This window comes from Patagioenas fasciata, chromosome 14 (assembly GCF_037038585.1).
Source record: "Patagioenas fasciata isolate bPatFas1 chromosome 14, bPatFas1.hap1, whole genome shotgun sequence".
NCBI classification, from domain to species: Eukaryota; Metazoa; Chordata; class Aves; order Columbiformes; family Columbidae; genus Patagioenas; species Patagioenas fasciata.
The window spans coordinates 18,908,434-18,933,476 of record NC_092533.1 but is presented as its reverse complement, the minus strand read 5'-3'; the positions used below and the strand labels follow the sequence as shown (position 1 = coordinate 18,933,476).

At 46.9% G+C, this 25,043-nt stretch overlaps 1 protein-coding gene across 1 annotated transcript in view; it reads left to right on the top strand.

Annotated features, from left to right (window-relative positions):
- The window catches only part of CTNNA1 (catenin alpha 1), a 112,744-nt gene that overhangs the window by 69,562 nt on the left and 18,139 nt on the right, over nt 1–25,043 (top strand). The window contains exons 10-11 of the mRNA XM_065848762.2: nt 11,469–11,561; nt 22,445–22,601. Coding sequence (XP_065704834.1) covers nt 11,469–11,561; nt 22,445–22,601 — 250 coding nt within the window. The remainder of the gene's footprint in view (nt 1–11,468; nt 11,562–22,444; nt 22,602–25,043) is intronic.

Sequence of the window (25,043 nt, the reverse complement as noted above, 5' to 3'; positions counted from 1 at the left end):
GTGTGAGTGCCATCTTCTTATAGTTTCAAAGCTATTTTATTCTAAATTTTAAGTGAGCAACACTGACAAAACAGCAGGTGGAAGACAGTGTTGCTGTGCCCCCACCTCGGGACCAGGATACGGCCATGCCCCGTGCAGTGGTGGCAACACTGTGGACCTGGTTTGGTGTAAAGCTCCCCTTCTTCGTTGTTGCAAGCCTAATTTGTCTAGAACATTATATTTAGGGCTTGTTTACAGGAGAAGTTGACTGACCTAACAACAACAGTGCCTATTCTGCCGTAGCTCTGCCCACCTCTTCAGTGGCTGTGCGGTGTCCATGCCTGGAGTTCATTGGCTTAATTATGAAGGAGTAATTGCACTTCCCTCCTGCCCTCCCTGCGAGGTGAGCCCGTGTTCCCGCTCCTGCAGCGCTCGTGTGCCGGCTGAGAAGCGAGGGCTGGCTGTCCCCACGGGCACGGCAGAGTGCTTGTCACCGACCTCACCTTGTGTGCAAAATGCCAAGCCGCAAATGAGTTTTACAGAACCGCTATTCAGCCAAACAGCCTTTCTGTCAAGAAAGTCTGTTCCCCTGAAAGTATGCATTGAACAATATTTCTGACTCGCATCAAAAGGTTCTGCTAAAATCATATGCTGCCGCAACAACTTTGGGAAGGCTTACTTCTTGCTTTTGCTGTCTAAAATGTAACTCTAACTGTAGAGCAGCATGATCTAAATGGCTTTATAAAAACCTCATCAATGAATGCAGATGGATTAATATATACGTTAAGCTTCGGCAGAATGGGAATAGTGCTCCTGCAGAGCCCTGGTCTCACGGGGACAGAGCCGCTGCGGGGCCGTGTGCCGTGTCGCGTTTCCTGTGGAGGAACACAGGCCGAGGTGGTTTGCACTGACAGTCTTGGGGGTCTCCGCCAGAATGGAGAAGGATGTTTGCAAGTTCCCTTATGATTCTGCTCTCGAGCAGAAAACCTGACTGCAGGTATCTGGAGAAACAATAAAAGGTTGTGTAAGAGCAGAACAGCAGTGGTGAGATGAGCGGTGATTGCTTCCAGCCCATTGCAGTGCAGGGTGAATGTGGCGGGGAGTTTATCGTAACTGCCCTTGGAATTGCTGCTGAGTGACTCGAGGTATCAAATGTGACAAAACAGCTGTAGCGCAGAGCGGAGCTGTGTCGTGTATCACACACAGGATGCCTTAGATGTGGAGGAGAACGTGTCCTTTCCTTTAATGTGAAATGATGGGAAGACGCGCGCGTAAGAGAGCTGCTGTGCTCCGGGGAACGCAGGAGATTCCCGGCTGAATGAGGGAGAAGTTTCACGCCTTGGGTTGAGTCGCCCTCTGTCCTGTGACCTGGAGGAGTCAGTGCTGCCCTCCTGCTGAACCAGGCACTAGAGGGGACTGGGATATATGTAGATATATAGATCTACATATACACACCGAACTCTTGCAGGTGTTGGCCAGCCAGGAGGAGCAGCGGTGCTGGGCCTGGCTTAGCACGGCAGGTCTTGCTCCTGCAGTGCGCAGGGGTTTATGGGCCCTCCCAGAAGCCGTAAAGAGATGCGAGCGCGTGATTTGGGTAACTTTATTTTGAAATTTTCCCTTCTTGGGAGCAGAACACTCTCTGCTTTGTGGTTCCAAAAGTCCAGGCAGCCAGATTTGACCAAAAGGTTCAATACACACAGGAATCTGATTAACCTGCTGGATCTGTGTGTTCTAGAGACCTCACCAAAGCCGTGTCCCAAGGGGGTTCCAGCTTGTTCATTCCTCACATAGTAAAATACCAACCCCCTTATCCTGTCTTTTGAAAATGGAGTAACGGTAAGAATAGTAAAATGAGACTTGTCTCTGTTGAATAATACGCTTCAAAGATAGCTTTTGAAATTGCTCTGTGCTAACAGTCCATTAACTAACTAGCGCTCTGCCTGAATTGTGCTAAAGGAGTTTAATTCAGGAATTGAGAAGCCAATTTAAATGCAGCACATGAGAATAACAGGAAAAACAGCATTTGGGGAACCAGTGGAAGAAAAAGTTAAATTCACTTGTGCACTATGAAAATCTCCCTCATTTACAGACTGGAAAGTACTGGTTTGCGTCCCAGTGGTTTTTACACTGCTGGGCCCTCCAACCTGCGCCTCTGCTCCGGAGGAAAGATGGCTTGGCCTTGGTGTCTGCAGATCCAATGTCCCTCCTAGAAAAGCTCAGCTGTCCCGCAGCTCGCTGCTCATTTCTACTGCCGCACAATAATTTTTGACTATTTAACACTAAATGGAATTGTCTTTGTTGGGCCCGGTCGTTGCTGTGTGCTCGTGCACAACCGCCCGCAGCCGCACTGCTGGACCGAAGGGAAAAATCCCCCAGTGGTAAGAAGAACCTTTTGCGACGCTACTGAATACTTTAGAAAAACAAAAGTTAGGTTGTCAATTTGTCTTACACTATGTGGTTTTAATGGAGAAGTTTTTCAGAGCTGAAGAACCAGAGTAGTTAAAAGGTGGGTGAGCACAGAGTCCAGGTTAAAATGTTCTAGTAGCTGTTTGCTTGCTGAAGAATATTTTGGAAAGGGAGAGTTTGTAATTCCTTAAAAACAATGAATAATCTTATTCTGGAACCCAGTACCCATGGGTCAGATGTTTTTCTCAGCTTAAATGTTATTTGTAAGTCTCTTTCTCAGAGGAGCTTTGGTAAGACCAGAGAGGCGAAAGCTCTCAGTGAGATTTCATAAACATCCATTTTTTCCCCAATTGCTTTAATTTATCTGAAAAGACTGCTCTGTGCCTCTTTTAATGCACTGGGTTGGATCTTGCATATGGAGAGATGATTTTCTCATCTTCAGTGAAACAGATGCAGGCTGCAGATTTATTTGCTTGGCTAGAATCACATTTGGGCGCTCGCGGCTCCAGGAGCTGTGTGTCTGACATTTCCCCTCTGCCGCCCTCGCTGCCCAGCCCCTGGCCTAGGGAAACGCTTCGGACCTCCCTCTAAAAACACCGCTTTCTGAAAGCCCAAAGCCTTGCAACATCTTGATTGCAGTTTAGCCTGATTTGCCCGTACTTGTGGCCTGTGTGTTGTTCGTATCTAGCAGCTGCACGTTTTCACATGTGACAGGCTTCTAAAAAATCCAAAGTGGGTAAAACATAGTGGAGTTGAAAACAATAGCTTGCTTTTGGGCTCACAAGGTCACGCTTTGTGTCCATCAGCCACATGATTTCCAGTTATTAAATGAGCATCTTTGGAGGTGGGAATAGACTGGTTTGCTCACTCTTTAAATATTCTTTCTTTGCAAGGTTGTCTTTTCCATGCTTTTATTTTGAAGGTCCTTGTGTATTGGGAGGGAATTGGCCTGGTGCTATGGCCAGGAGAGAAGCAGGGTTAGTTCAGCCCCAGGCTCATTTCCCATCTGAACATGGAGAGCAAAACGGCTCTTCCAAAGAACGAGCACGCTTGCGGTGATTTGTCTATAGATAACCTTAGCAGCAGGTTAAAATGGCCAGTGTAGCTCATAATGTGCCCTCTAAAATCTGATGCTCTCCAAGAACCGATGCTCTTTCTGTGGAAGTTCATTTTATTAGTCAACTAATTCATAAATAAATTCAGTTCTACTCGTCGAACATGCTTTCCTCACATTCATAATGAGTAAAGTAGGAAAACCTCAGCAGAAAAAATTCTTCCGTTTTCCAGCAAAACTGGATATACAAATTTAATACATCATACATAAGTAAAGGCAAGTGACCTTTTAATAGGATAACTTTTGTTCATGTAAGGGTTTTTTTTTGAGGCCAGTCTTCTACTGCTACACCAAATTATGTATGAAGGGGTGCATAGAATGCTGCTAGAGATTAAAAATCATGTTGGAAGAGGAATAAGAGACCTCCGGATAATCTCTCTGTCCAGATTGCATTGCAGGGACATGGGGAGCAGCAAGGCAGGCAGTGACCTGGCAGCAAAGGGGTGGGAGCGCTGGAGTGACTGCAGGTGGGTTTGGACCCTGCCCTATCTGGACATTGAGCGGGAGTCCAGAGACATTCTGCTCTTTGAAAATCACCCCGGTTCTTAGAGCTGCTCCTCCGTGGAGGGGATGCGTCTCTGCCGTACCTTTTCCACAGGGGGAGCCATGATGTTGGATGATGATTGAGAGTGTGGGACGTGGGCCAAGGGAGATGTGAAGGGTTTAGAAGTGGGAGGTGAATGGGGTCTAGGGTTTGGAAAACAATGTTAATGTCCTTCTGCCCCTCTAGGAACAGCCCTGTGTTTAGTCTGATCCGTTTTCCTTTGGAAACAGAAATATTTGGGGAAGGGGAGATCTGTAAAAGCGGTTGGGAAGTATTAGTATAAGCAGAGTGGAGTGGAGGTGCTGTTGACGTGGTGTGTTCAGAGGCAGGTAAGAAGTCAGAGAGTCTTGGCCTATTTTCCATCTATTTTGGTCCTAATTCCAATAGCATTTTTAAATAGCTCTTTTGGGTACAGCTGTGGCATAAATGTTTTAATTCTTGATATGTAACTAAAAGCCTCAGTGCACGTCTAGATTTTCATCATCTTAGTCGTTAGCAATATTGAAGTCATGTAGCGTCATCAAGGAGTTGCCTGACATCTGTGGAGAGCTTCTTCCTCTTAGTATTTTGTCAACTTCTTCAAGAGCATAATGTAATTAAAATTGCCATTAAACTTGCCGTGAAGAGTTTTCTGAGTTACCGAAAACTGGTCTGAACAGCTAAGAGGAGGCACCAAGTTGGGAGCCTTGAGTAGGAGCGTAATGCTCTGAGGGATGAGCAAAATGAGGGAAGGAAGAATGATGGTTTCCACTTGGAGAAACATAGATGCTTTCCTGAATAAGGGTAACTATTCAGGAATTATCCAGGTATCACTTCTAGAAACACTTGTATTTAAAGAAAACCATTTGTGTTGCTAAGAAGCACCTAAGATGAGGATTCGCTCTGGAAGCTTTAGCTTAAGATCAGCTCCATGTTGCATACCGGCGCTGTGATTTCTGTGCTGGTAGCTCGGATCGACTTGTGTAACTAATGTGTTTTGCGCTTATAACAACATTTTCTCACTTTAGCTTGTTTGTCTGAGGCAGCAATAGTTCCCGTGCCAGCAGTCACATCTGCTGCTCCAGCTGCGGCTGCGGGGGGCACGGTGCCCGCGGCGCACACTGCGGCTCCTTCACAGCTCCGCCGGCAGCCCCAGAGAACACAGCCTGGAAATGAAGGTGTGTGTTTTATGCTAGAGACGTGTTAGTTCCCTCCGAATATCTCTTCCCCCTCTTTGATTGAAAAACGTTGCTGTTGGCAAGAGAGAAGCGCTCTCCCTTCTACGCTTGCTTCTCCGTAAACGAAGCCCGCGTCCGTTTGTCGTGATGCACAAACTCTGGCTTTGCCCAACTGCATGAAAAGTGTCCCTTTATGGAACCTGGACAAGACGCGGGGTTGCGCTGTTGGAGAAGGACCTTTCCTGCGGGAATGGAGGAGCTGAGCAGAGCTCTTGCGGGACAGCGACACCGAGAACGGCACCAGGGAACTGGGGAGGAGCTGGAGACAGCTCGTTTAGCTTGAGAGCTGAATGCAAAGCTTAACCAGATTTTAGACGCACAAACACAACTTAAAAGGTGCAGGTTTTGAGATCTGATCCCAAAAGAAAGGTGGTTACCCATGAAAAGATGAGGCAATTTCCTCGTATTATAGGGAGCAGAAAATACGCAATATATTGTCTCTGCTCCCCTTCCTCTTTCAGTCGACTGCCAGCCTGTTGAAATAAAAACCCTGAAACCCCCATTTCTTATTGTCTAAAACTTTCTGAATAAAAAGTGCAAACATTTTGCTTACCAGCTTTGTTCTATCTAGCTGAAATTTCTTCTCCATGTGTTTATAACCAGGCTTGAAATTAAAATTGCTCTCATCTTCTGTGTGAAGTTGCAGAGCTCTGGAAACAGTGGTTATCTCAATTTTAGTCCATTGTTCCCCCCAGTGCTTTACGTCTGGAGTTTTTCCGCATTCAGCTTGTTTTATTTAAAGACTTCAACTATTTTAAGTTAATACATTGAGATTTCATTGTGCACAACGAGCTCTCACAAGGTGCCTTCTGTGGAGCTGCATCCCATCGCAGCTTCTGGAGTTGAGTAAAACCCCAAAGCTGCCAGCGCGAGTCCCGGTGCCACCCTCCCAGCTCCCTCTGCATGCTGACTGAAGCCCTTGATGCTGCTGGGTATAGTTCAGAATTCACTGTGCCTCTGCTGAAGCAGAGAGTTTATGGGATGGCAGTGAGGATGCGGAGCTCTCTCATGTGGTGCTGTTAAAACTGGATGCGAAAATGCTCACGTTTGTCTTGACTATTGACCGTAGTGTGCAAGTTAATTAATAAATGTATGGACTCGCTGAATAAGAAAAACCATTCTGAGAAGGATGGAAATTACATAATTGACGCGTCACTCTGAGAGTCCTCAGTTACCACTTAGTTTTGCCAGAACAGTTGTGTCTGCAGATAAATTAATGTCCTGGGCTGGGACTGTCCGGAAGCGGATCTGGGCTGTTTTCTTGATACGGGGGAGGAAGAAATGACGTGTGCTGTATTTGAATTTTGTAAGAATATCAGATACACTTTCTGTAGCGAGTCCTCAAGAGGCAAATGTTGAATGGCTGCCTGTCCATTCTTTTCTTTTGCCTTTCAAAATGAATGATTTTAAGCCACTTAAAAGTGTGAATTTGCGTTCCTGGAGAAATTGTAACATGAAAAGCAAAAAACAGAACAAGAAGCTGAAGTTTTGAAGTTTAATCAGAACTGAAAATGCCAAGAGCACCTTTGAAAAGCCTTGTTTCCCTCTTGTTGGAATCCCAAAGCATCTGTGTATAAATGAGGGTGGCTTTGTTATTTTTGCACTAGAGTTGGTGAGCATCGGTTGGGAGAGGATACTGGTTGGTGTTTTTCAATACAGAGACCGTCTGAAAACTCGTACTTCTATTTTTACATCCGTGGTTTTAAATGAAAGTCATCAGGCTTTTAGAATTGCAGTAGTGTTTGTTCATCTCCTGCATAGCAATCATACAGTCCTTACTTACAGCAGCACGGTGTGGCAGAGGCAACTCTATTTTAAATTATGCAACAATAAACACATTACAGAGCTGCTGGATGCTCGCGTTTGGGAGGCTTTGCGTATGGGCAAAACAAGGAGCACAATCTCCATGGTGCTCCTCTGAAGTCAATCCAGGTGCGCGAAGCAAAAATGTTAATGCAAACTTCCAGTGCCAGCCTTTGAAATCCTTGAAAAAGGAGATTTAATGTGTCAGAGATTGTAGCTCCTTGCTCTTGGGTTTTTTTGGCTCTTATTGAAAAAGCAATTTGTCAATCTTTTATTAATAATGAGCGGTTCCATGTCAGGTAACCCTTCCACCTCAGCCGGGATGTGAGTGCAAGAGAAAGTTGAGCAAGTACAACACTGACGATGATTTTCAAGAGTGTAATTTAAGCAGCTTATTGATGACCCCGGGCTGGTGTAGCTGAGGCTGCTGCAGTTCTGACCGGCTGGAAGATGCAGCTCCTTAGTCCTTATCGGAACGGATTTCAAGGTTAAAAAAAAAATAAAAGTCAGAAATGTGTTTGGGGTGCAGAAGGTGAGAACTGCCTGTTGTGAGAGCAGGCGGTGGCCACAGCAGCTGCACTGCAAACACATTGACACACGGTCATGATGGAGGCAAAAACCGCTTCAGAAATGTCCAGATTTTTCCTGATATAAAATTAGTACATTCTGCACAATCAAAATAACTAGAATTTGATGGTCCAATATTTTTTAGTTCCATTGGAATGATACCTATTGCTAATATCGTGTTCCCAGTTGTCTGTGCGCACTGGAGCATCCCTGTCCCCTCCACGGCTCCTCGCATCCCTGGGCTCCGGCTCCTCTCTACCTGAGTTTCAAACCCTGAGCGGCCGGTGACACTCACGTCCCAGATGGGTTTGTCCAGCTGGGGGGTTGACTTGGCACCAGCTCCTCAGCTCGGTGTGGAGAAAGGGTTGTGTCTGGGCACTTTAGTCAGCTCGTTCATCTCAACATTGGCAGCTGCTTCGGGTCTGTCCCCCTTTGGGATGCGTGGAGCCATCTCTGGGACGCCGCTGTCTGCTCAGAAGCAGCAAAAAGACGCTTTTGAATTGGTGTGTCGGCGCTTCCAGGTCTCTGAACTGCGTCCCTCATTACTCTGATCTGTCTCCATTCCCTATGTATTTTTAACTTTTTTCCAGAGATGGCTTGTTACGGCTGATTGCATTATTTGTGATTTTTTTGGTTGCCTTTGATGCCTGTGCCAGTAGTGCTCATGTAAAGGGGCTTGATGATATTGAATGGTAAGAATGAACAAATGCAGCGGGAATTCAATTGCTATTTTGCTCTCGAGCACAAGTGTTCTTTCTAAATCAAGTCTGACCACTTACTGTGTCAGTCAGCTGCATTGTTGGAGACACGGAGAAACTTATTTCATTTACATTTGATTTAGGGGGAATTTTTGTTTGCTTGTGGTGCTCTATTTTATTTGGCAGTTTTAGAAATGCATTATTTCCAAGTGCTCTGCATGATTTGAAATGAATTTGGCCATAGTCGATCTTCATCTTGGCTGCAAAATCCTATGTAAAATGTAGACCTATCAAATTCTGGCCAGCAGCACCCTGTCTCTCTACAGACAGGGAGTGTGAAGTTACTCGTCAGGTGTCACACAGCCGTTATTAATGATGGCTTCTTTCAGATACCTTTAAAATTACATTTCTTAATTATACCGCCATCTGCCTCAGCTAGTACATGCAACTTTAGAATTCACGCTGTAGAGCACCTGATAATTAATGACAACTTCAGATGCTTCATTGTTAAGTCACTTACAGCTTGATTAATTAGTCGACATAGCTCTTCTTAAATTTCACGTTTTAGAAGCCAGTGTTTTGCAGTGGTTTGACAGAGGCTTCCCTGGTGCAGTAACCTCTGGGAGTTGGGGGCCGTGCTCCCAGCTCCCCCCTCGCCCTGCCCATAGTTTGCTGAGGAGGTTGTGAGCGGGCCCGGCAGAGCGAGGAGCCCCCCCGAGCACGGAGCTGCCGTCGGCCAGCGCTGGGCTGGACCTTGAGCTCTGCAGAGGACGGGATGCGGCGGCCAGCGCCGGGATTGCGTGAACCCGCCAAAGCCCCTCGGTGCGCAGCACGCGCGCTCCTTTCATGGGCGCTGGCAGGCGGGCCGGCGCTTCCCAGCGCAGAATTGCCAGCAGCGAGGGATTCGGAAGAAAAATGACTGCTCAAAAATGACTGTGCAAAAGCAAAATTTCATCATGCCATGGCGGGGAACACTTGATGATGAACTTCTTTGCCTTTCTGTATTCAGACAGAGCGGGGTTTCTGTGTGCTTGATTCATCACACTTGGCTTGAGAGAGAACACAACATCTCCAGATACCGGAGAGGCTGATTCTGTAGTGCTTCAATGTCGCTTTTATTCAGCCCCATCTCAATAGCGCTTTGTGCTCTTCTCACTCCTAGAGATTGTAACCACTGCTGCGGGGGCAGCAGCCACCTGGAAATACGGACCATAAAAAATATCGGCAAACTGGTGCTTCTCAAAAATATGACCTGTGCTTAAAACAACGGCAAAATCTTTATTTGACTTCTAAATCACGGCATCTTATTGCCTTTTGATATTTTCTGAGTCTCTAAATGAACGCAGAATATACTACAGCTTGATGGGAACTAGGGATTTAAGACATGACGAATCTACAGGGGTGAAAAAACCCCCTGTGTTCAAAATAAAATCCCTTTTTGGTCGGGCGTTATCGAGGGGACGGCTGTGCCTTGTGGAGAGGAGCTGGAGACTGGAACAGGTCGGGGAGAACAGAGCCTTGGCTGAGCTGGAACAAGCTGCACAGCCCTGCAGTGAGCTGGACACTTACTGCAGCTCCAGCTCTTCTCACGGAGTTCTTGTCTGTGAAGACGAGTGGAAAAGCAAATTGAGGAGCAGGACTGAAAACTGGCTGAGTTTTCTATGTTGTGTGGATGCTGCATCCTCTCTCTCTCAACTGCAGTTTGTTTTCATCCAAATAGATGCGGTGTTGTCTGCTGACGTGGTTGTTGGGTGTTGGAAATGTACCTCTGTGCACAGTTTGTTATCCTCTGTAACTCGATTTGGAACTGGAAGGAGGAGGAGACTGTGCTTTGCAATGGGAGCTTGCTTTTTGCTCGAAAAATTAATAATGGGGTTCAAGAAAACCACAGTTCAAGTATATTGGCCTGTGGCTGATGTTTTGTGGGACAGTGATGTGTTCTGTGTGGGAACATCTGTGGGAGGGAATGGTGTGGGGAGGGGGAAAAGCAAACGATCCAGCTGCAGGTACTGCTGCACAATAACTGGTATGCGAATGCACAGGATAGTTTAGTTAAAGGGAGAGTGGAATTTCCCCAGCTTATAGAGAAAGTATATGGAGAAATCTGGTTCACTGGTGTTACCGAGCGTCTGCTGGTTGGTGATGATGCTTTTACAGCACATTTACCGGGGGTTTTTGCAGGTTGCTCTGTCCCTGAAAGGACAGTACTCGCTGTTCATCTCAGTTCACTTTGTGCTATTTTTGCAGCTTTCTGTGTTCAAATGGCTCAGAATAACATGCTTGTCATTCACCTGTCAGCTAAGAAGTGTAACGTACTTCAGGCTTCCTTCCCCTGAGAGTAGCTCCGATAGGAGAAATACCTTCCATTCCAGAACCTGTGTGCTGCCCCTCACGGGTACTCCAAGGCAGGTGTTCGCAGAGGGCCCCCTGGCAGGATGACCCAGTTAAGGATGCTGCTGTGCAGCGGCTCAGGGCTTTGGAGTCAAGTTTTTTAGCATCATGAGATGGTATTGAAATCTTGAAGAATTGCGGGTGCATCTTCGAGACCGGCTGTACCAGCAAATGGTTTTATTCGATGAGTTGTGGCACAAACAGAGCTGGAGGAGCACCTGCCTGATCCTGCAATCTCTGAGTAGATACAAACATGGAGCAGTTGAAGCCAGTGCTTTCCAAGCCCTGTATCCTGTCGCAGAGGTGTTCTTTGCATTGACACACAGCAGGATACAGAAGTAGCTCAAGAAAGAGGGCACATCCCCACACTTAGGGACATGAGCAGACTCGCTCCTCAGGCACATTGGGAGCTGGATTTTGTTTTAACCGTGTGATCGCTGCTGTCTCACCCGAGTGGGAATGGGCTTTGTAACTCTAACTTCAAGTGCTGCCACTGATGCTTTTGTACACTTAGTGGAGAGAACTTAACTGTGGTAGCAATGATCTGTCTGTCTTGTTGGAATGACTGTGGTTTTGTGATCTGATGTGTTACGGTTTTATGGCTAGAGAATGAACAGATGTCATACAGACACTTTGTATTCCATGATGGGTTACTGGTCGCTGTTGGGGGTGGGTAAAACGTTTCCTACAGAGGGAAATAAAACCTAATGTTAACAGTTGTGGTTTGTTCTCTCCCCGCTCTGACACAGGTTGCCAACTTGGCCTGTTCCATCTCGAACAATGAAGAAGGTGTGAAGCTGGTTCGCATGTCAGCCAGCCAGCTGGAAACCCTGTGTCCCCAGGTAAGGATGGGCTGGGGAACAGAGCTCAGCCTGGATAAGCTGGGCAGTGGGCCTGCTTAGGACACACTCTGGCCTTGGAGCTCTCTGGGGACTTGCTGCAGAACTTGACTTTTTCCTTAATATGTGTAGAGTAAGAAATGCAGCATAGGCATCAAGACTCAAACTGTAAAGTACATGACAAAGTGATTAGTGATACGCATGGGCCTTTTTGATGTAATAGCTCTAATTAATTTGACCAGGGCATTCTAACTTGCAAGGGACTAAACTGGTCGGTGGTTCACAGTTCCTGTTGCAGGAAGCTGTCTCGTGAAGACGCTCCCGCTCCTCCTGTGCAGGCTGTAAGATGAATTATAGATATATTATTTCTTGCCTGGGTAGAATATAAATATGCCAGAAAAAACTCTTCTCTGTAGAGCAGGATCAGAGGAAGCTGGCTGTGCGTGACGAGTTTGAACCTGGCTAAGACTACCTTTTAATTAATACCTTTGTAATGGAAACAAGGAAATGAGGTTTCTATGAGCACTAGATGATCCTTTTCCATTTTGACAGCCCTGATGTTTTGAATGTCAACAGCTAGATACTTGGGTGAACCCCTGAAGACTGCAGTGCGCTGTTGATTCCTGTAATTTACATTTGTTAAAGCAATAGGAAATTCAGGTCTAAAGTAAGCTGTTGAGGAGCTAATGGAAAATACGTACTCAAAAAAAGGATCAAATGGCATTTTATGAAAACAAGGTGTGTTGCGTCAGCATTATTTGCATTTTTTTCAGGTGTTCTGATATCTATTGGTCCTTTTAAAAGCACCCGAAAGGCAGAGAGATGCGTTCACCTGCACCTGCCTCAGCAGCAGGGGAGTTCTGAGGGAGGACCAGCGCTATTGCACCTTTTCCATCACTTTGCAGTAAGGGTGCTATTGAATAGCTGAAGGCAGGCACCCAAACAGGAGCCATTCAGCACCGCCTGGGAGGCCGTTGGTGGTCCGGGGGCAGTGGTTGTGCTCAGGACCAGCCCCGGCCGGCGCATCCGCCACGTGGTTCTTGGCCTCCCCGCTCTAGGGCAAGTGGTGTGTGGCTGGTACATCCAAAGGTCAACTTTTACAGTTGGAACAAAGCATGTGGAAGGAAAAGCTTTTAAAAATACATCTTATCTGCTAGAAGGGCTTGCTCTTTGTTCAAGTCACCAACTAGGCTGGATGTCATTTTTTTCTTCAAGAATACGGGTGTGTAATGCATGTTGCTGCAAACAAACGCTGATGTTTTTGAAAAGAGTCATCTTAGGAAAATTAGGGTTTATTTGAATCTAAGCGTTCCTGGTAGTTGTCCAAGTCTGTGCGGGTGTTTTCCCGTCCCCATTAATGAGGCTCTGTGTATTTCAAACTCTTTGCTTTTACTTATTCAAATAAACCTACTTTTCAAAATAAAATAAACACCATGTCAACCTGAAATAATTACCAAAGTACAGTCAGTAGTCACCAAACCGTAGTCACAGCTACTGAAGTGCCGTTGTTAACCTTTGGCTTCAGGGATTATGGATAATACATTTAACACACATTGGAAGCCTTGATTATCTGTAAATGGACAAGGGCGATAACCGATGGATTTTGGCTTTATAAAGGTCACACATCTGAACTTCCAGTTCCTGCTCTGCTGCCTTAATGGCAGGGTTATCACCACGAGATTAGTCAATGGCTCCACAGCTGTTCTTAGCACTTGAAAGAACGCTTTTGTATTACATTACATGTCCTCTGGTTGATTCTTTAATGCTCCCAGAGTATTTAACATGTTGGGAATCCTGAGGGGTAATTAGGAGCACTTATCTAAGCCGTTTTACAGGGGAGATGTGTGTTTGCTCCCATCAGTACAGAAGCTGGTCCTGTGCCGTCCTCCTCAACTGCATCTCTGAACAGCCCCCAGACCTCACTTGTTCTGTATCATCTAAATGCCCCTGGATCTAAAGAGCAGCACAGTGGGGGCTGTTTCCTTTTTTGGACAATTATCTGTTTATTTTGCAGTTTATTCCCAATGAGATTCACAGCTGCTTCTTGAATCCTTTTAGGTGGCTGTGCTGAACAAACGTGTGAATTAGGCATAAAATACAGATTTAAGCCAATATTATCTGCTCTACTGCCTTTTTTTTTTTTTGGCTTAGATGGTATTTTTCCAGGAGGATGCTGGATTTGGAATGAGTCAAGTCAATCAGTAATTACAATAGTCTCTGAAACTCAAGTGGCTGTATCAATATCACACAGAAATATGATGTATGGAATTAAATTCAAGGTATTGCTGTAGTTGGAAGGATGAAACTGAAATTTAATGCACTTTTAAGTCCCCAGGTAACCTCTTAAATAGCTTAGCTGAGTAGAGGCCATTCTGGGAGTAGGGAACTCCTGGTTAAAGAATGATTTCTGTAGAAATCAATCTGTAGAGTTAATTATAAAAGCTGTATCTCAAATGGAGCAGTTACTCAGTCTCATGCCATAACTGTCCTTTTAGAGCTGGCAGGGGAGCGAGGAACATGCAACACTTGGGGAAAACCCGGAGGCCTTGTGGGTATGGACACGAAGTCACTCACTGCCCGTGTCACCTACGCCTTCAGGCGTTCTCGGGTTGGAACTGTAGCTCTTTGAGCAAAAAGAAGATGTAGAAAGTTTCCCATCGGAAAAGCGTTTACAAAAGCACACAGTGAAATTTGTTTAGCGTGGCTTGTTACCGAAGATCAGCTCTTCCTCAAGAGTAACATCATCCTGCCTGCTTGTGAGTCCCCAGCCAATTAACTCAGAAATTAATGTGAAGTTGAAGACTTAATGTGATATTTAGAGCTCCCTCTTGACGGTGCGGCGGGAGCTGGAGCCAGCGGGGTGGTGTGTGCTGCGCTGGCTTTGCAGGGGCTGTGAGGCAGCAACAGAGGTGCGCAGGTGCTTGTCTAAAGGAAGCCGTGACTTACAAGCCTGCCGGCATTTTTTCCTGTTTTTGAGGGCATGCGTTGCTGAAAGTCTGGATATCAAAGCAAAGCTAATTTGCCCAGCATCTCGCAGGCGTCCCCTGCAGTCCTGCAGCTCCGCGCCTTGCGGGGCGCTGGGGAAACAGGCCTGGCTCCGTGGCTGAGACCGAACAGCAAAAGTTCTCCATCACTACAGTGAAATGGCTTTAAAAATGCTTAAGATGTCTTTCATAATGGAGATGGAAAAGTACTGACATGACATGCTTGGAATAGTTGCCTGTGCTTGCATTTGCCTAGCAGAGCGCTGGGAGAAGTTTTCTGTGCCTTCCTGCTAAACAGAGCTTGCCGGCGGTAAATTAGTGCAAGATTTCGTTTATCGCGACTCGAGAACCTGGATGCTCGCTTGTAACTCTGGCATCTGAGTTCTGTTTCCAAGAAGTACTCACTTTGGGAGCTTGCGAAAGCTGTTTTGTAACAGCGTTTTGAATTAAAGATGTCTGAGAAGAGAGCTTAACCGCAGGAGTGTTTCTGATCATACAAGTTGTAGGTGTCTAGAAAGCAACAGTGAAATGCCCCAGCACAGCTCTTGAAAGGCGGAGCATTGCTCAGCCTTTTGATGTGACAGCCCACTGGCTGCTTTCGCTACCTGGATGTTGACTTTCCCGGGCTTTAAAGCCTCCATGATGTTCATCGATAGGCTTCTCACCAAACTGCAGTCAGGCTGCGAGTTGTGGAAAATAATTGTTGCCATCAAGCTGGAGCCCATCGCCATTGAGACCGATCATGTGCTGGGAGGTGGGTTGTGGGAGCGAGATCACAGAATCGCAGAATGTGAGGGGTTGAAGGGACCTGGGAAGCTCATCCAGTGCAATCCCCCCATGGAGCAGGAACACCCAGCTGAGGTTCCACAGGAAGGTGTCCAGGCGGGTTTGAATGTCTGCAGAGAAGGAGACTCCACAACCTCCCTGGGCAGCCTGGGCCAGGCTCTGCCACCCTCACCAGGAAAAAGTTGCTTCTCATATTTAAGTGGAACCTCCTGTGTTCCAGTTTGCACCCATTGCCCCTTGTCCTGTCACTGGTTGTCACCCAGAAGAGCCTGGCTCCATCCTCCTGACATGGCCCCTTTCCATATTGATCCCCAGGAATGAGTCCCCCCTCAGTCTCCTCTTCTCCAGCTCCAGAGCCCCAGCTCCCTCAGCCTTTCCTCACACGGGAGATGCTCCACTCCCTTCAGCATCTTGGTGGCTGCGCTGGACTCTCTCCAGCAGTTCCCTGTCCTTCTGGAACTGAGGGGCCACAACTGGACACAATATTCCAGATGGACGTGTCCATCCCTGGCACGGACACACGGGGCTGTTCTCCCGTCCGTGAGGCCTTTCTCGTCTTCTCTTCCACTGCCCGAATAGCTCATCTCCTTAGAAACCTGGGGAGAGCACCAGGTCCGTGTCCCATCCCGTCCCCATGTGCCCTCAGCACTCACAGCGGGGCTGGGGCGGCTCAGCGGCCCCTGCACCCTCCAGGGACAGGTGCCATTGAACAGGCTCCAAATCAACCTTGGATTAAATTACTTTTTCTTTTTTAAATACAAATACATCGGCTCTTCTCATATTAACATCTTGTTTTAGTAATTGCTGTTCCACATCCTTACATTCCAGTTTGGAAATGCTTGAAAAGCAATTTGCTGCTTATAGATTTCTGATGAGGCAGATGGTTACATATGCTGATCACACCTTCTGACACAGACAAAATACCGAGGCACAAGGAATCCCATTAGAGGTTCTGAATAGTGCAAACCCTTTTGTTTGGAACAAAAAAGCCCCTCCAGCCCACCCTTCAAACCAAGCAAACCCAGCCGTGCCTGGCGGGTTTCTCTCCTGGAGTCCCCAGTTCCTGCCGGTTCCCCATGGCTGGTGGAGAAGGAGACAACTTCATTTTTCTTGCAGTAAAGTCTTAATATTGAATAATTGTCCCCTTTCTTCTTCTTTTTGAAAGACTGTCAGATTTTTCAAATGTGCTAACTAGCAGCTCTATCTCCAGACTCTTTAATTACAGGTGCTTGAAGCGTGTTATTGGCATTGAGTAGAAATACTTACATAAGAAAAGAACACTTGGGTTGCAGTTTTGTATGGCACAGGCCTGCTGTGAAGAAGGGCCAGTGCAGGACAGGAGTGGCCATCAAAAAACGAAATTAGAAACTCGAGCAGTTACTGATGCGTTAAAAAGAAGCAAAAAAGGAGAGAGGGATTCAGTTCTGTAGGGGAGGTATGTTAGTGGGTAAGGACCCTGCATTTCCGTCGCAGCACTGCAGGACCTGTGGATGCAGTACACAACAGCTTCCAGGGCAGACACAGAGTCCCTGAAACCCCCAGAGCTCCTGCACTTGAAGTCAGTGAAATGCAACACAAATCAACACCAAAACAAACGGCACCAAGATTCTTGCAGCTTCTGCATTGACTGGTACTGTAATCTCAATCCTCAGCTACAAATGAAAATGCTTTTTCAATATGTGGGGAAGTCGATAGGATAATTATCTCTACACAATATGCAAATAGTAAGTACTTTGACACAGATGTAAATGCTAAACTGGAAAAGGTCGTGTTATTCTAGTAAAAGCCTGTATCTGTGGGTCGTTGTAGCACGGTAACAACAGGAGGAAGTATCTGCAGAGACGCCCGCAGTCACTCTGCACAACCTGCAGGAAAGTGCGATGCTCAAAGTGCCTTTTGTACATTGGAACAGAGTATTGGAACTCAAAGCAAACTTTTCCTCCTTCTTTTGGTTCATCAGCATCCGTACACTTGCTGGTCACTGCCATTATAGCTAGAGAAGTGCAAAACAATCTTCGGTATGTTTTGCTTCCAGGCATTTCAGCTCATCAGAGTCTGCAGAGTGCTTTTTGCTGTATTGAAGTACGTAGAGGGTTAGCACACGTAGACATGTGGATGCAAATCTGGGGTTGGATGTAAATGGAAGCGACTTAAATGTCCTGCTTATGAACCCTTTTTTCTACTCAGAGCAAAATGCAATTAGGAGCAGGGAAGGAGACATGAGTAGGCTGAACGCTGGAGGTAACTTTGGCATCTGGCGTATGTAAAATTAGATTATGAGCAGCTTCTTACAAACTGCCTGTAAGCAAGCTATGCTTGCTTTAATACAGAAAAAGACAGGTGGTAAAATCCACCTGAGCAAGGGGAGAGCCCTGGCTTGGCTCAGCTGCTGTGGCAGCTCAGTGGTGAGGTCCTGAATTCATTTCACAGCATCCCAGCCTGGCTGGGTTGCAGGACCTCTGTAGATCCCCAGCCCAGCCCTGCTCACGCAGGGTCACAGAGCAGATCACACAGGTGGGTCCAGGTGGGTTTGAATGGCTCAGAGAAGGAGACTCCACACCCGCTCTGGGCAGCCTGGGCCAGGCTCTGGCACCTCCCAGCAGAGAAGTTTCTGCTCATGTTCAGATGGAGCCTCCTGTGCTTCAGTTTGTGCCTGTTGCCCCTCACCCTGGCGTTGGGCACCACTGGACAGAGTCTGCTCCATGCTCTGACACCCACCCTGAGCTATTGATCCCATTGATCAGACCCCTCTCAGCTTCTCTTCTCAAGCTCAACAGCCCCAGATCTCTCAGTGTCTCCTCATCACAAAGATGCTCCAGACCCCTCATGATCTTCATAGCCACTGCTGGACTCCCTCCAGTAATTCCTTGTCCTTCTTAAACTGGGGAGCCCAGCACTGGACCCACAGTTCCAGATGTGGCCTCCCCAGGGCAGAGCAGAGGGGCAGGAACAACCTCCCTGACCTGCTGCCCACACTCTTCCTCACACCCCAGGTACCGTTGGCCTCTTGGCCACACGAGCACATTGGTGACTCGTGGCCAACCTGTTGTCCCCCAGAACTCCCAGGTCCTCTCTGCAGAGCTGCGTTCAGCAGGTCACCCCAACCTGTGCTGGTGCCAGGGGTTGTTCCTCCCCAGCTGCAGGACCCTGCACTTGTCCTGGTTGAACTCCATCAGGTTCTTCTCTGCCCCATCCAGCCTGGCCAGGTCTCTCTGGATGGCTTCTCCCTTTCACCTGCTCCAGAATGAAACTGGTTGTCACATCACAGCCGGGGCTTGGCTTTTCTGATGGGTGAGTGCTTGTTTTATTAGCTTGTTTTATTTACAAAGGCAAAGTGTCCTGGATTTGAAGGCCATGGAGCTACTTTCCAACTCATTACCCAAATGGGACAACAAAGCTGGTAAATTAAGATCTTTATTTTAAAACGGAAACCCAAGTGAGTTACTTAGGAACAGCAGCAGTGGGGTGCGCAGTGAGGAGAGGGGAGAGGACTGAGGGGGTGTTTCAGAGCTTTTGAAACTGAAAAACTCCGTCTTGTGGCACAGTCACATCCTAAAACCGATACTGCAGCGCAAAGTTAAGCTGCAGAAAGGTCTCCTGTAAAGAGCAAAAAGACTGAGGCAGGAAAGAAAAAGTGCTCGTAGCCATTGAAGTGGGGAGTCGTGTAGCGCAGAGCTACTGTGTGCACAACAAGCAGGGGTTGCAGTGCAAAATCAACAGGTGGTGGGTTTCTTCTCACAAATGAAGTTTCTTCCTTGGTCCAGGTGTTCAAAACTGTTTTTTGCAGGAACACCCCCATGTGTAAGAGCTTTCTTCCAGCCTCTCTGGTGAGGTGCCATGAAGGTGAGGCTTGAAGCCACCCTAAATTAAGCCTAAAAAGCTTAATTCTGAGTGAGCCAATGGTTCTAGTTTACTCCCAGTCCATCTGACAGTGGCATAAGTCGCTCTTCAGGGAACCTCGGCGAGCCCTGCCCTGCGAATGTTGATACATAGAAATTCAGTCTGACATCTGTAGTTTCAATAGGGAAAATAAAAGAAATGAAAAGCAGGTTCTTCTCATGCAAGACGTGAGAAGAGGATTTGAGGTACAGATTGAGACATCACTTGGAATCCCAAACCTCCCCGATCTGGGGCCGCGTGTTGCCAAGGCCTGGAAGCCGCGAGGCGGAGGAGAGAGACTCCAGGTAATCGCTGGAACCACCTTATCGAGCGCTGGGCTGTCTGACTCCAGCACTGCAATTGCTCCATGACACAAAGCACCGATAAAAATAGTGTGTTTTCTTGCCATGCTTCATTTCCTTCTGGATAGTCTCAAAATGTCCCTGTTTGATTCTTTTCTTTGCACGGCTTCAGTGAGTCATTGTGATCACAGTGCGCTGGCAGCCTTTTCAAAAGCTAGAGACACAGAATATTTCCCTGAAATTGCCAAATGTTTTACATGGAAGCAGCTTCATTTCAGGTAGTCTGGCTGTGTTCTTCTGATTTCTTGAAATCCCTATCTATATATATCTCCTTCCTGTAAGAGTTACTAATATTTTAGATGAGTTGCCCAATGCTGCATGTTTTTTGGAGAAGCAGTATTGTACTTTAATGAGCCCCTTCCCCCTCTCCCACAAGTGTTCATTTTTAGATAATAAGCCAATCGGAGTCCTGCTGCGTACACAGACTGTTTAAGATCCAACATCCCTCTCTTTTTCCCTATCTATGCATTTGTTGGAAAATAAATCGCTCACTGTACTGGATACCAGGCAAATGCATTCGAATAGATAATTAGCAAGTTTTTGGGATATTACGAGTGAGACACGTTTGGGATAACTTGCCCACGTAAATGCTCCATTGAGCGAAGGGTTTTATCAGGATTTTGGAAGCACTTTGCGCATGGGAATAGAGTATGTGCTGCTAAAAAGGACGGTTGAACTGCATCTGCCTTCAATTTCTTCCTGAGCACACACGGACCTGTGTGGGTTTCCCAAGCTGCAACTTTGTCTTTATTCCCACAGTGACATGGGATAACCTTTAGTTTCCACATCTCTAGAACCTCCGGCTGCTTTCCAAACACAAGACACGCATGCTTGGAAGGGAGATCTGACATGCTGCTTTTGCTTGGACAGCTTTTAAAGACACATGCGTGTGGATTTGGTGACGATGGGCTGTTTGAGTTTCTGTATCTCTGACAGCTCCTTCGTTACCTGGCAGAGTTGCTTAATGGGGGCATCTGGAGCTGGGCACGTGCTGTCGACAAAGATGAATTGTTCTGGCAGCTGCTGCTGTCCGGAGATACATCACCCAGGTACCCAGGCCGTATGTTCCTTTGGCATCACTGCTGGCCTGTCCCAGTGCTTGAAGGATATTTTGGTATCTGATGTTGCCCAGGCAGCCAGAAGAGAGCAGGAGAAGATGGCACCACTGTCTCCCCTGTCCCTGTACTGACAGCTGCTGGCAGGATAGAGGCTGAGAGCAGATTTCTAGAGCATTGTCTGCTTTACCCTTTTTATTTCCAGTACGCTTGTTATTTGGGTTCATCTTCATAAAACTGTGGACATCTAGATTTTGATTGATAAGTGGATAATTCATTACATCAATCAGACTGAGGCGGTGGATAAACTTAAGAACCTCTATTTGTGTTTAATATGAAGGTTTTAAATATCATTCTCTCGGGTGTTGCGAGGCTTTTTTGGGGGCTTTCAGAACTCGAGGGCCACGATCTCCAGGAGCAGCGTGGCTGGTGGCGGGTCTGTCTGGGCACAGCAGAGGAGGAGCCCCCCGTTCCGCGTGGCGGACGGACACCGTCGTTGTTGCCGAGGTTCAAAGGCACGTTCCATCCCCACGGGCCTCCTGAACAGATTGTAGCTCATGTCAAATTGTTTCTTGCATATGTCTGTGTTATCAAAGCCATGGAGCTCATTGTGAATGGTGACCCAGACTCGCAGTCCCCATCTCCAGGGCCACGGAGAGTTTTCCGTGGGTTGTCCTCATCAGGGCTCGTGACTGCGTCCCCGGGCGAGTCAGCCTCCTTACCCACCTCCTTCATTCAGTGCCATCGGGGTACGTTTGACTTCACCATCGTTTCCGCGGTTAGCGAGTTATATATTTTTTAAATGCTTTGTGACACTCTTAAATGAAGCAGGGAGAGAAAGCAGGTTTTGGGAAACCAGGCTTGCTTGTTTCATTCGGCAACTTGGTGAAATTAATACCGGCCTGAAGCAGAGAAGAAAAATTACACGTTAACCTTATAAGTTCATTAGCTGTAAATCCCAGGGGCTTGAAAACAAGGTTAGAACTGTCATGTGGGTCGGACAGTGGCTGGTTCCCCCCACCCAACCTGTCTCCAGCTCGTTCTCCTGAAGCAGGGCTCTAAGCTTGCTTTCTTCCCACAAAAAGAGGCTTTTTTGGTCGTTTCACTGACCAATTAGTTGGCACAGCATAAACTTTGTTACCCAGCAGTATGTGTAGCATTTGTTCTGCTTAGAAAAATGAGGATCTGGAGTAAATGACAGTTTTAGGGTTTGAAGAAAATCATGAATATTAGGGGAGTGTTTAGGAGAAGCAGCAAATTGTGTCCTCTCCTCCTGTTCCCGGGCTAATCTTGCTCTTCCAGAGCCATAACAGAATTCTTAATGTATTGCAACCATTACTGACAAGGTGCAGAGGAAAGCTTTAAGGAAAAGAAGGTAAATCCAAAATTGATCTTTCATTTTATATTTGCGTGTTGTTTCTACTTCAGACGGTGTAAGCTCAGTCCTATTTTGGCCTTTGTTTCTCAGGTTCTGGTGAGTAGCTCAGGAAACGCAGCCTCCAGTCTACTAAATGTCGGCCTGTCTGAAATAGTTACCAACAGAAAACAACACCTTTTAACATGAGCTGTTAAAGAAAGATGAAGCTGGCTCGTGTGAATACTTGCCAAGGGTTCTTACCTGTAATAAGCAACTGTAATAAATGTGGAAGAGGGAATGAGTTGCATGTGAGAGCAACAGAATAAACACTCTTGTGTTTAAACACTGAGTTCCTTAAAAGTTATTAAACTTGCTTTGTTTGCTGTTGAGCTCATTGGATAAACACATGGGAATGAATTGGTTCGTGAAGGGCACGTTGTAAAAAGCCAGAGGTGTTTTGCAGGTGATCAACGCGGCGCTGGCGCTGGCTGCCAAACCCCAGAGCAAGCTGGCGCAGGAGAACATGGATCTCTTCAAGGAGCAGTGGGAGAAGCAGGTCCGCGTGCTGACGGACGCCGTGGACGACATCACGTCCATCGACGACTTCCTGGCTGTGTCAGGTAACCAGGGCTCCCATCGCAGAAAGAACCACCCGAACTGAGCTTATCCCTGGAAACGAGCGGTTCCCGCACGTGTTCTGGAGGCTCCTCAGGCTCTGGGAAGGGAGGGTGTTGCTGCGCTTCACCTGGCAAACGTCGGCTTCTGCCAGGCGAGGTGTGAAAATAGAGCAGAAGATGTTGGCATGAGGAGAAGAGGTATTTTTATAGTGTGAAAACAGCGAGAGTTTACTTCAGCAGGTACTCTAGAAACCTGTCACTGCACTTAGAGCGTGTGCGTGCATAAATGTATATATTTACATGGCACTAGACAGATCAGCTTAAACATAGCGAAAGACACTTTGTGTCTCAAGGTTTGGAATTGCTTAGCTGAACTACTGATGAATTACCATCCAGATTCTGCAGACAAACCTCACCGGTAACACTGGGGGAAAGAAATATGGCTGTGTTCGAGTCACAAACTAGGAAAATAGACCATCTCTCGGTTCACCTTAGGCGCTTCTTATGGAAACAAAAATGAATAGCAAACCGTGGTCATACAAGTTAGGTAAAATTCCTATAGAAATTCCTATAGAAAATGTTTCTTAACATGTCCGCTTTAGTGAAGTGTTTAAGCTTTTGAAAAGGATTAGATAATTATAATAGATTAATGATTCTATTTGATGAAGAGCTTGCCAAGATAATCTGTTATATCAGCATCATTGATAAAGACCCACTATGAGCTGCTGTGACCTAGGAATAAGGGCAGCATTTTTATTTCCACATCCTCTAGTTTTGCTCTAGCCAGAGGACATGGCGACACAGCCACGTGAATTGTGTCTGCAATGGCATTCACGAGGGACCGCTGCCAGCTGAGGGTCTCGTTTTCCTGGTGCAAACAGGCTTGGGCATCTCAAGAGACCAAAAAAACCCGAAACAAACAAACAAGCACACACACAAAAAAACCAACAACAAAAGACCCAAGGAGCGTTTCCACAATGAGTCACCTGTGTTATAATATCATACATGTTGTATCATGGTCCCCTGGGTTCTAAATACAAATTTCCTTTGCAATGAGTTAGCATAAACTTATTAGGCAGTTGAGCGTCCCGGTTCTTTGTATGTGTCTGTGTACTCGGTGCTGCAGCAGTGATTGAAATTGCACAGCTGCGAGGAGCCTATTTCTGGGGAAATATATTTAGAGAGAATCGTGTGCTGAAGTTCACGGCTCCGCTTGGAGTTTGCCCACAAGCGTACAAAACATTTGCAAGAGAACGAGCTGGGAGTCTGTGCAAACGCCGTCTGTCCAGAGCTGCATTTCACTGGCAGATGTGACCCGAAAGGGCTCAAGCCACTGGGACAGGTGGTCTCCATCATCACGGTCATTGGAGGACATGGGTGCTCTGCTTTGGAGGGGACACAGAATCCCAGAATGTCAGGGATTGGAAGGGCCCTGGAAAGCTCATCCAGTGCAATCCCCCCATGGAGCAGGAACACCCAGCTGAGGTTCCACAGGAAGGTGTCCAGGCGGGTTTGAATGTCTGCACAGAAGGAGACTCCACAACCTCCCTGGGCAGCCTGGGCCAGGCTCTGACACCCTCACCGGGAACAAGTTTCTTCTCATCTTTCAGTGGAACCTCCTGTGTTCCAGTTTGCACCCATTGCCCCTTGTCCTGTCACTGGTTGTCACCCAGAAGAGCCTGGCTCCATCCTCCTGACACTGCCCCTTTCCATATTGATCCCCAGGAATGAGTCCCCCCTCAGTCTCCTCTTCTCCAGCTCCAGAGCCCCAGCTCCCTCAGCCTTTCCTCACACGGGAGATGCTCCACTCCTTCAGCATCTTCGCAGTTCTGCTGGCCACTGCTGAGTCCTCTGCAGAGCCGAAGGGCTTGGATAAAGCCTTTCCATGTATATGCCACAACTCCAATTCTCTGCTAAAATCTAAGCATGTATTTGGATAAAATTGGGACGGGTATGGTTTATACCAGATTCTGTTCAGGTTTATTAGGGTGTTTGTGCATGGTAGGGTTTGTATCAGCTGCAAACTGGGATGTAAGCAGATTAAGAAGTGTTCTTGTGGGCCTATGTGTGTGTTTGTATGTACATGTGTGTACATATATAAAATACCACATTTTTACTGTGTGCCGTGCTGTCCAGCATGAAGTGTTTAGCTTATGCCACAGAATTGCATTAATTAAGCAGAAGTAAAGGCCTGATGAAAGAGATGTTGGGTTTAGATAATACACACATACAAGAATAAGGATAGGTAAATGCCCAGTGTTGCAGATAATGTTGCTGGTTCCAACATTCTTTGAAGGACATGGTATGAAAAAGGCCCTGTCGAGTTAGGACAGCGGTCTGGTGGTGGCTGATTGTCGGTGCACGGGCAATTAACAGTGAGGAGTCCTGTAAAGATCTTTCTGTCCGCTCCCAGCCAGGAGTGATCTGCAGCGCAGAAGCTCCAGC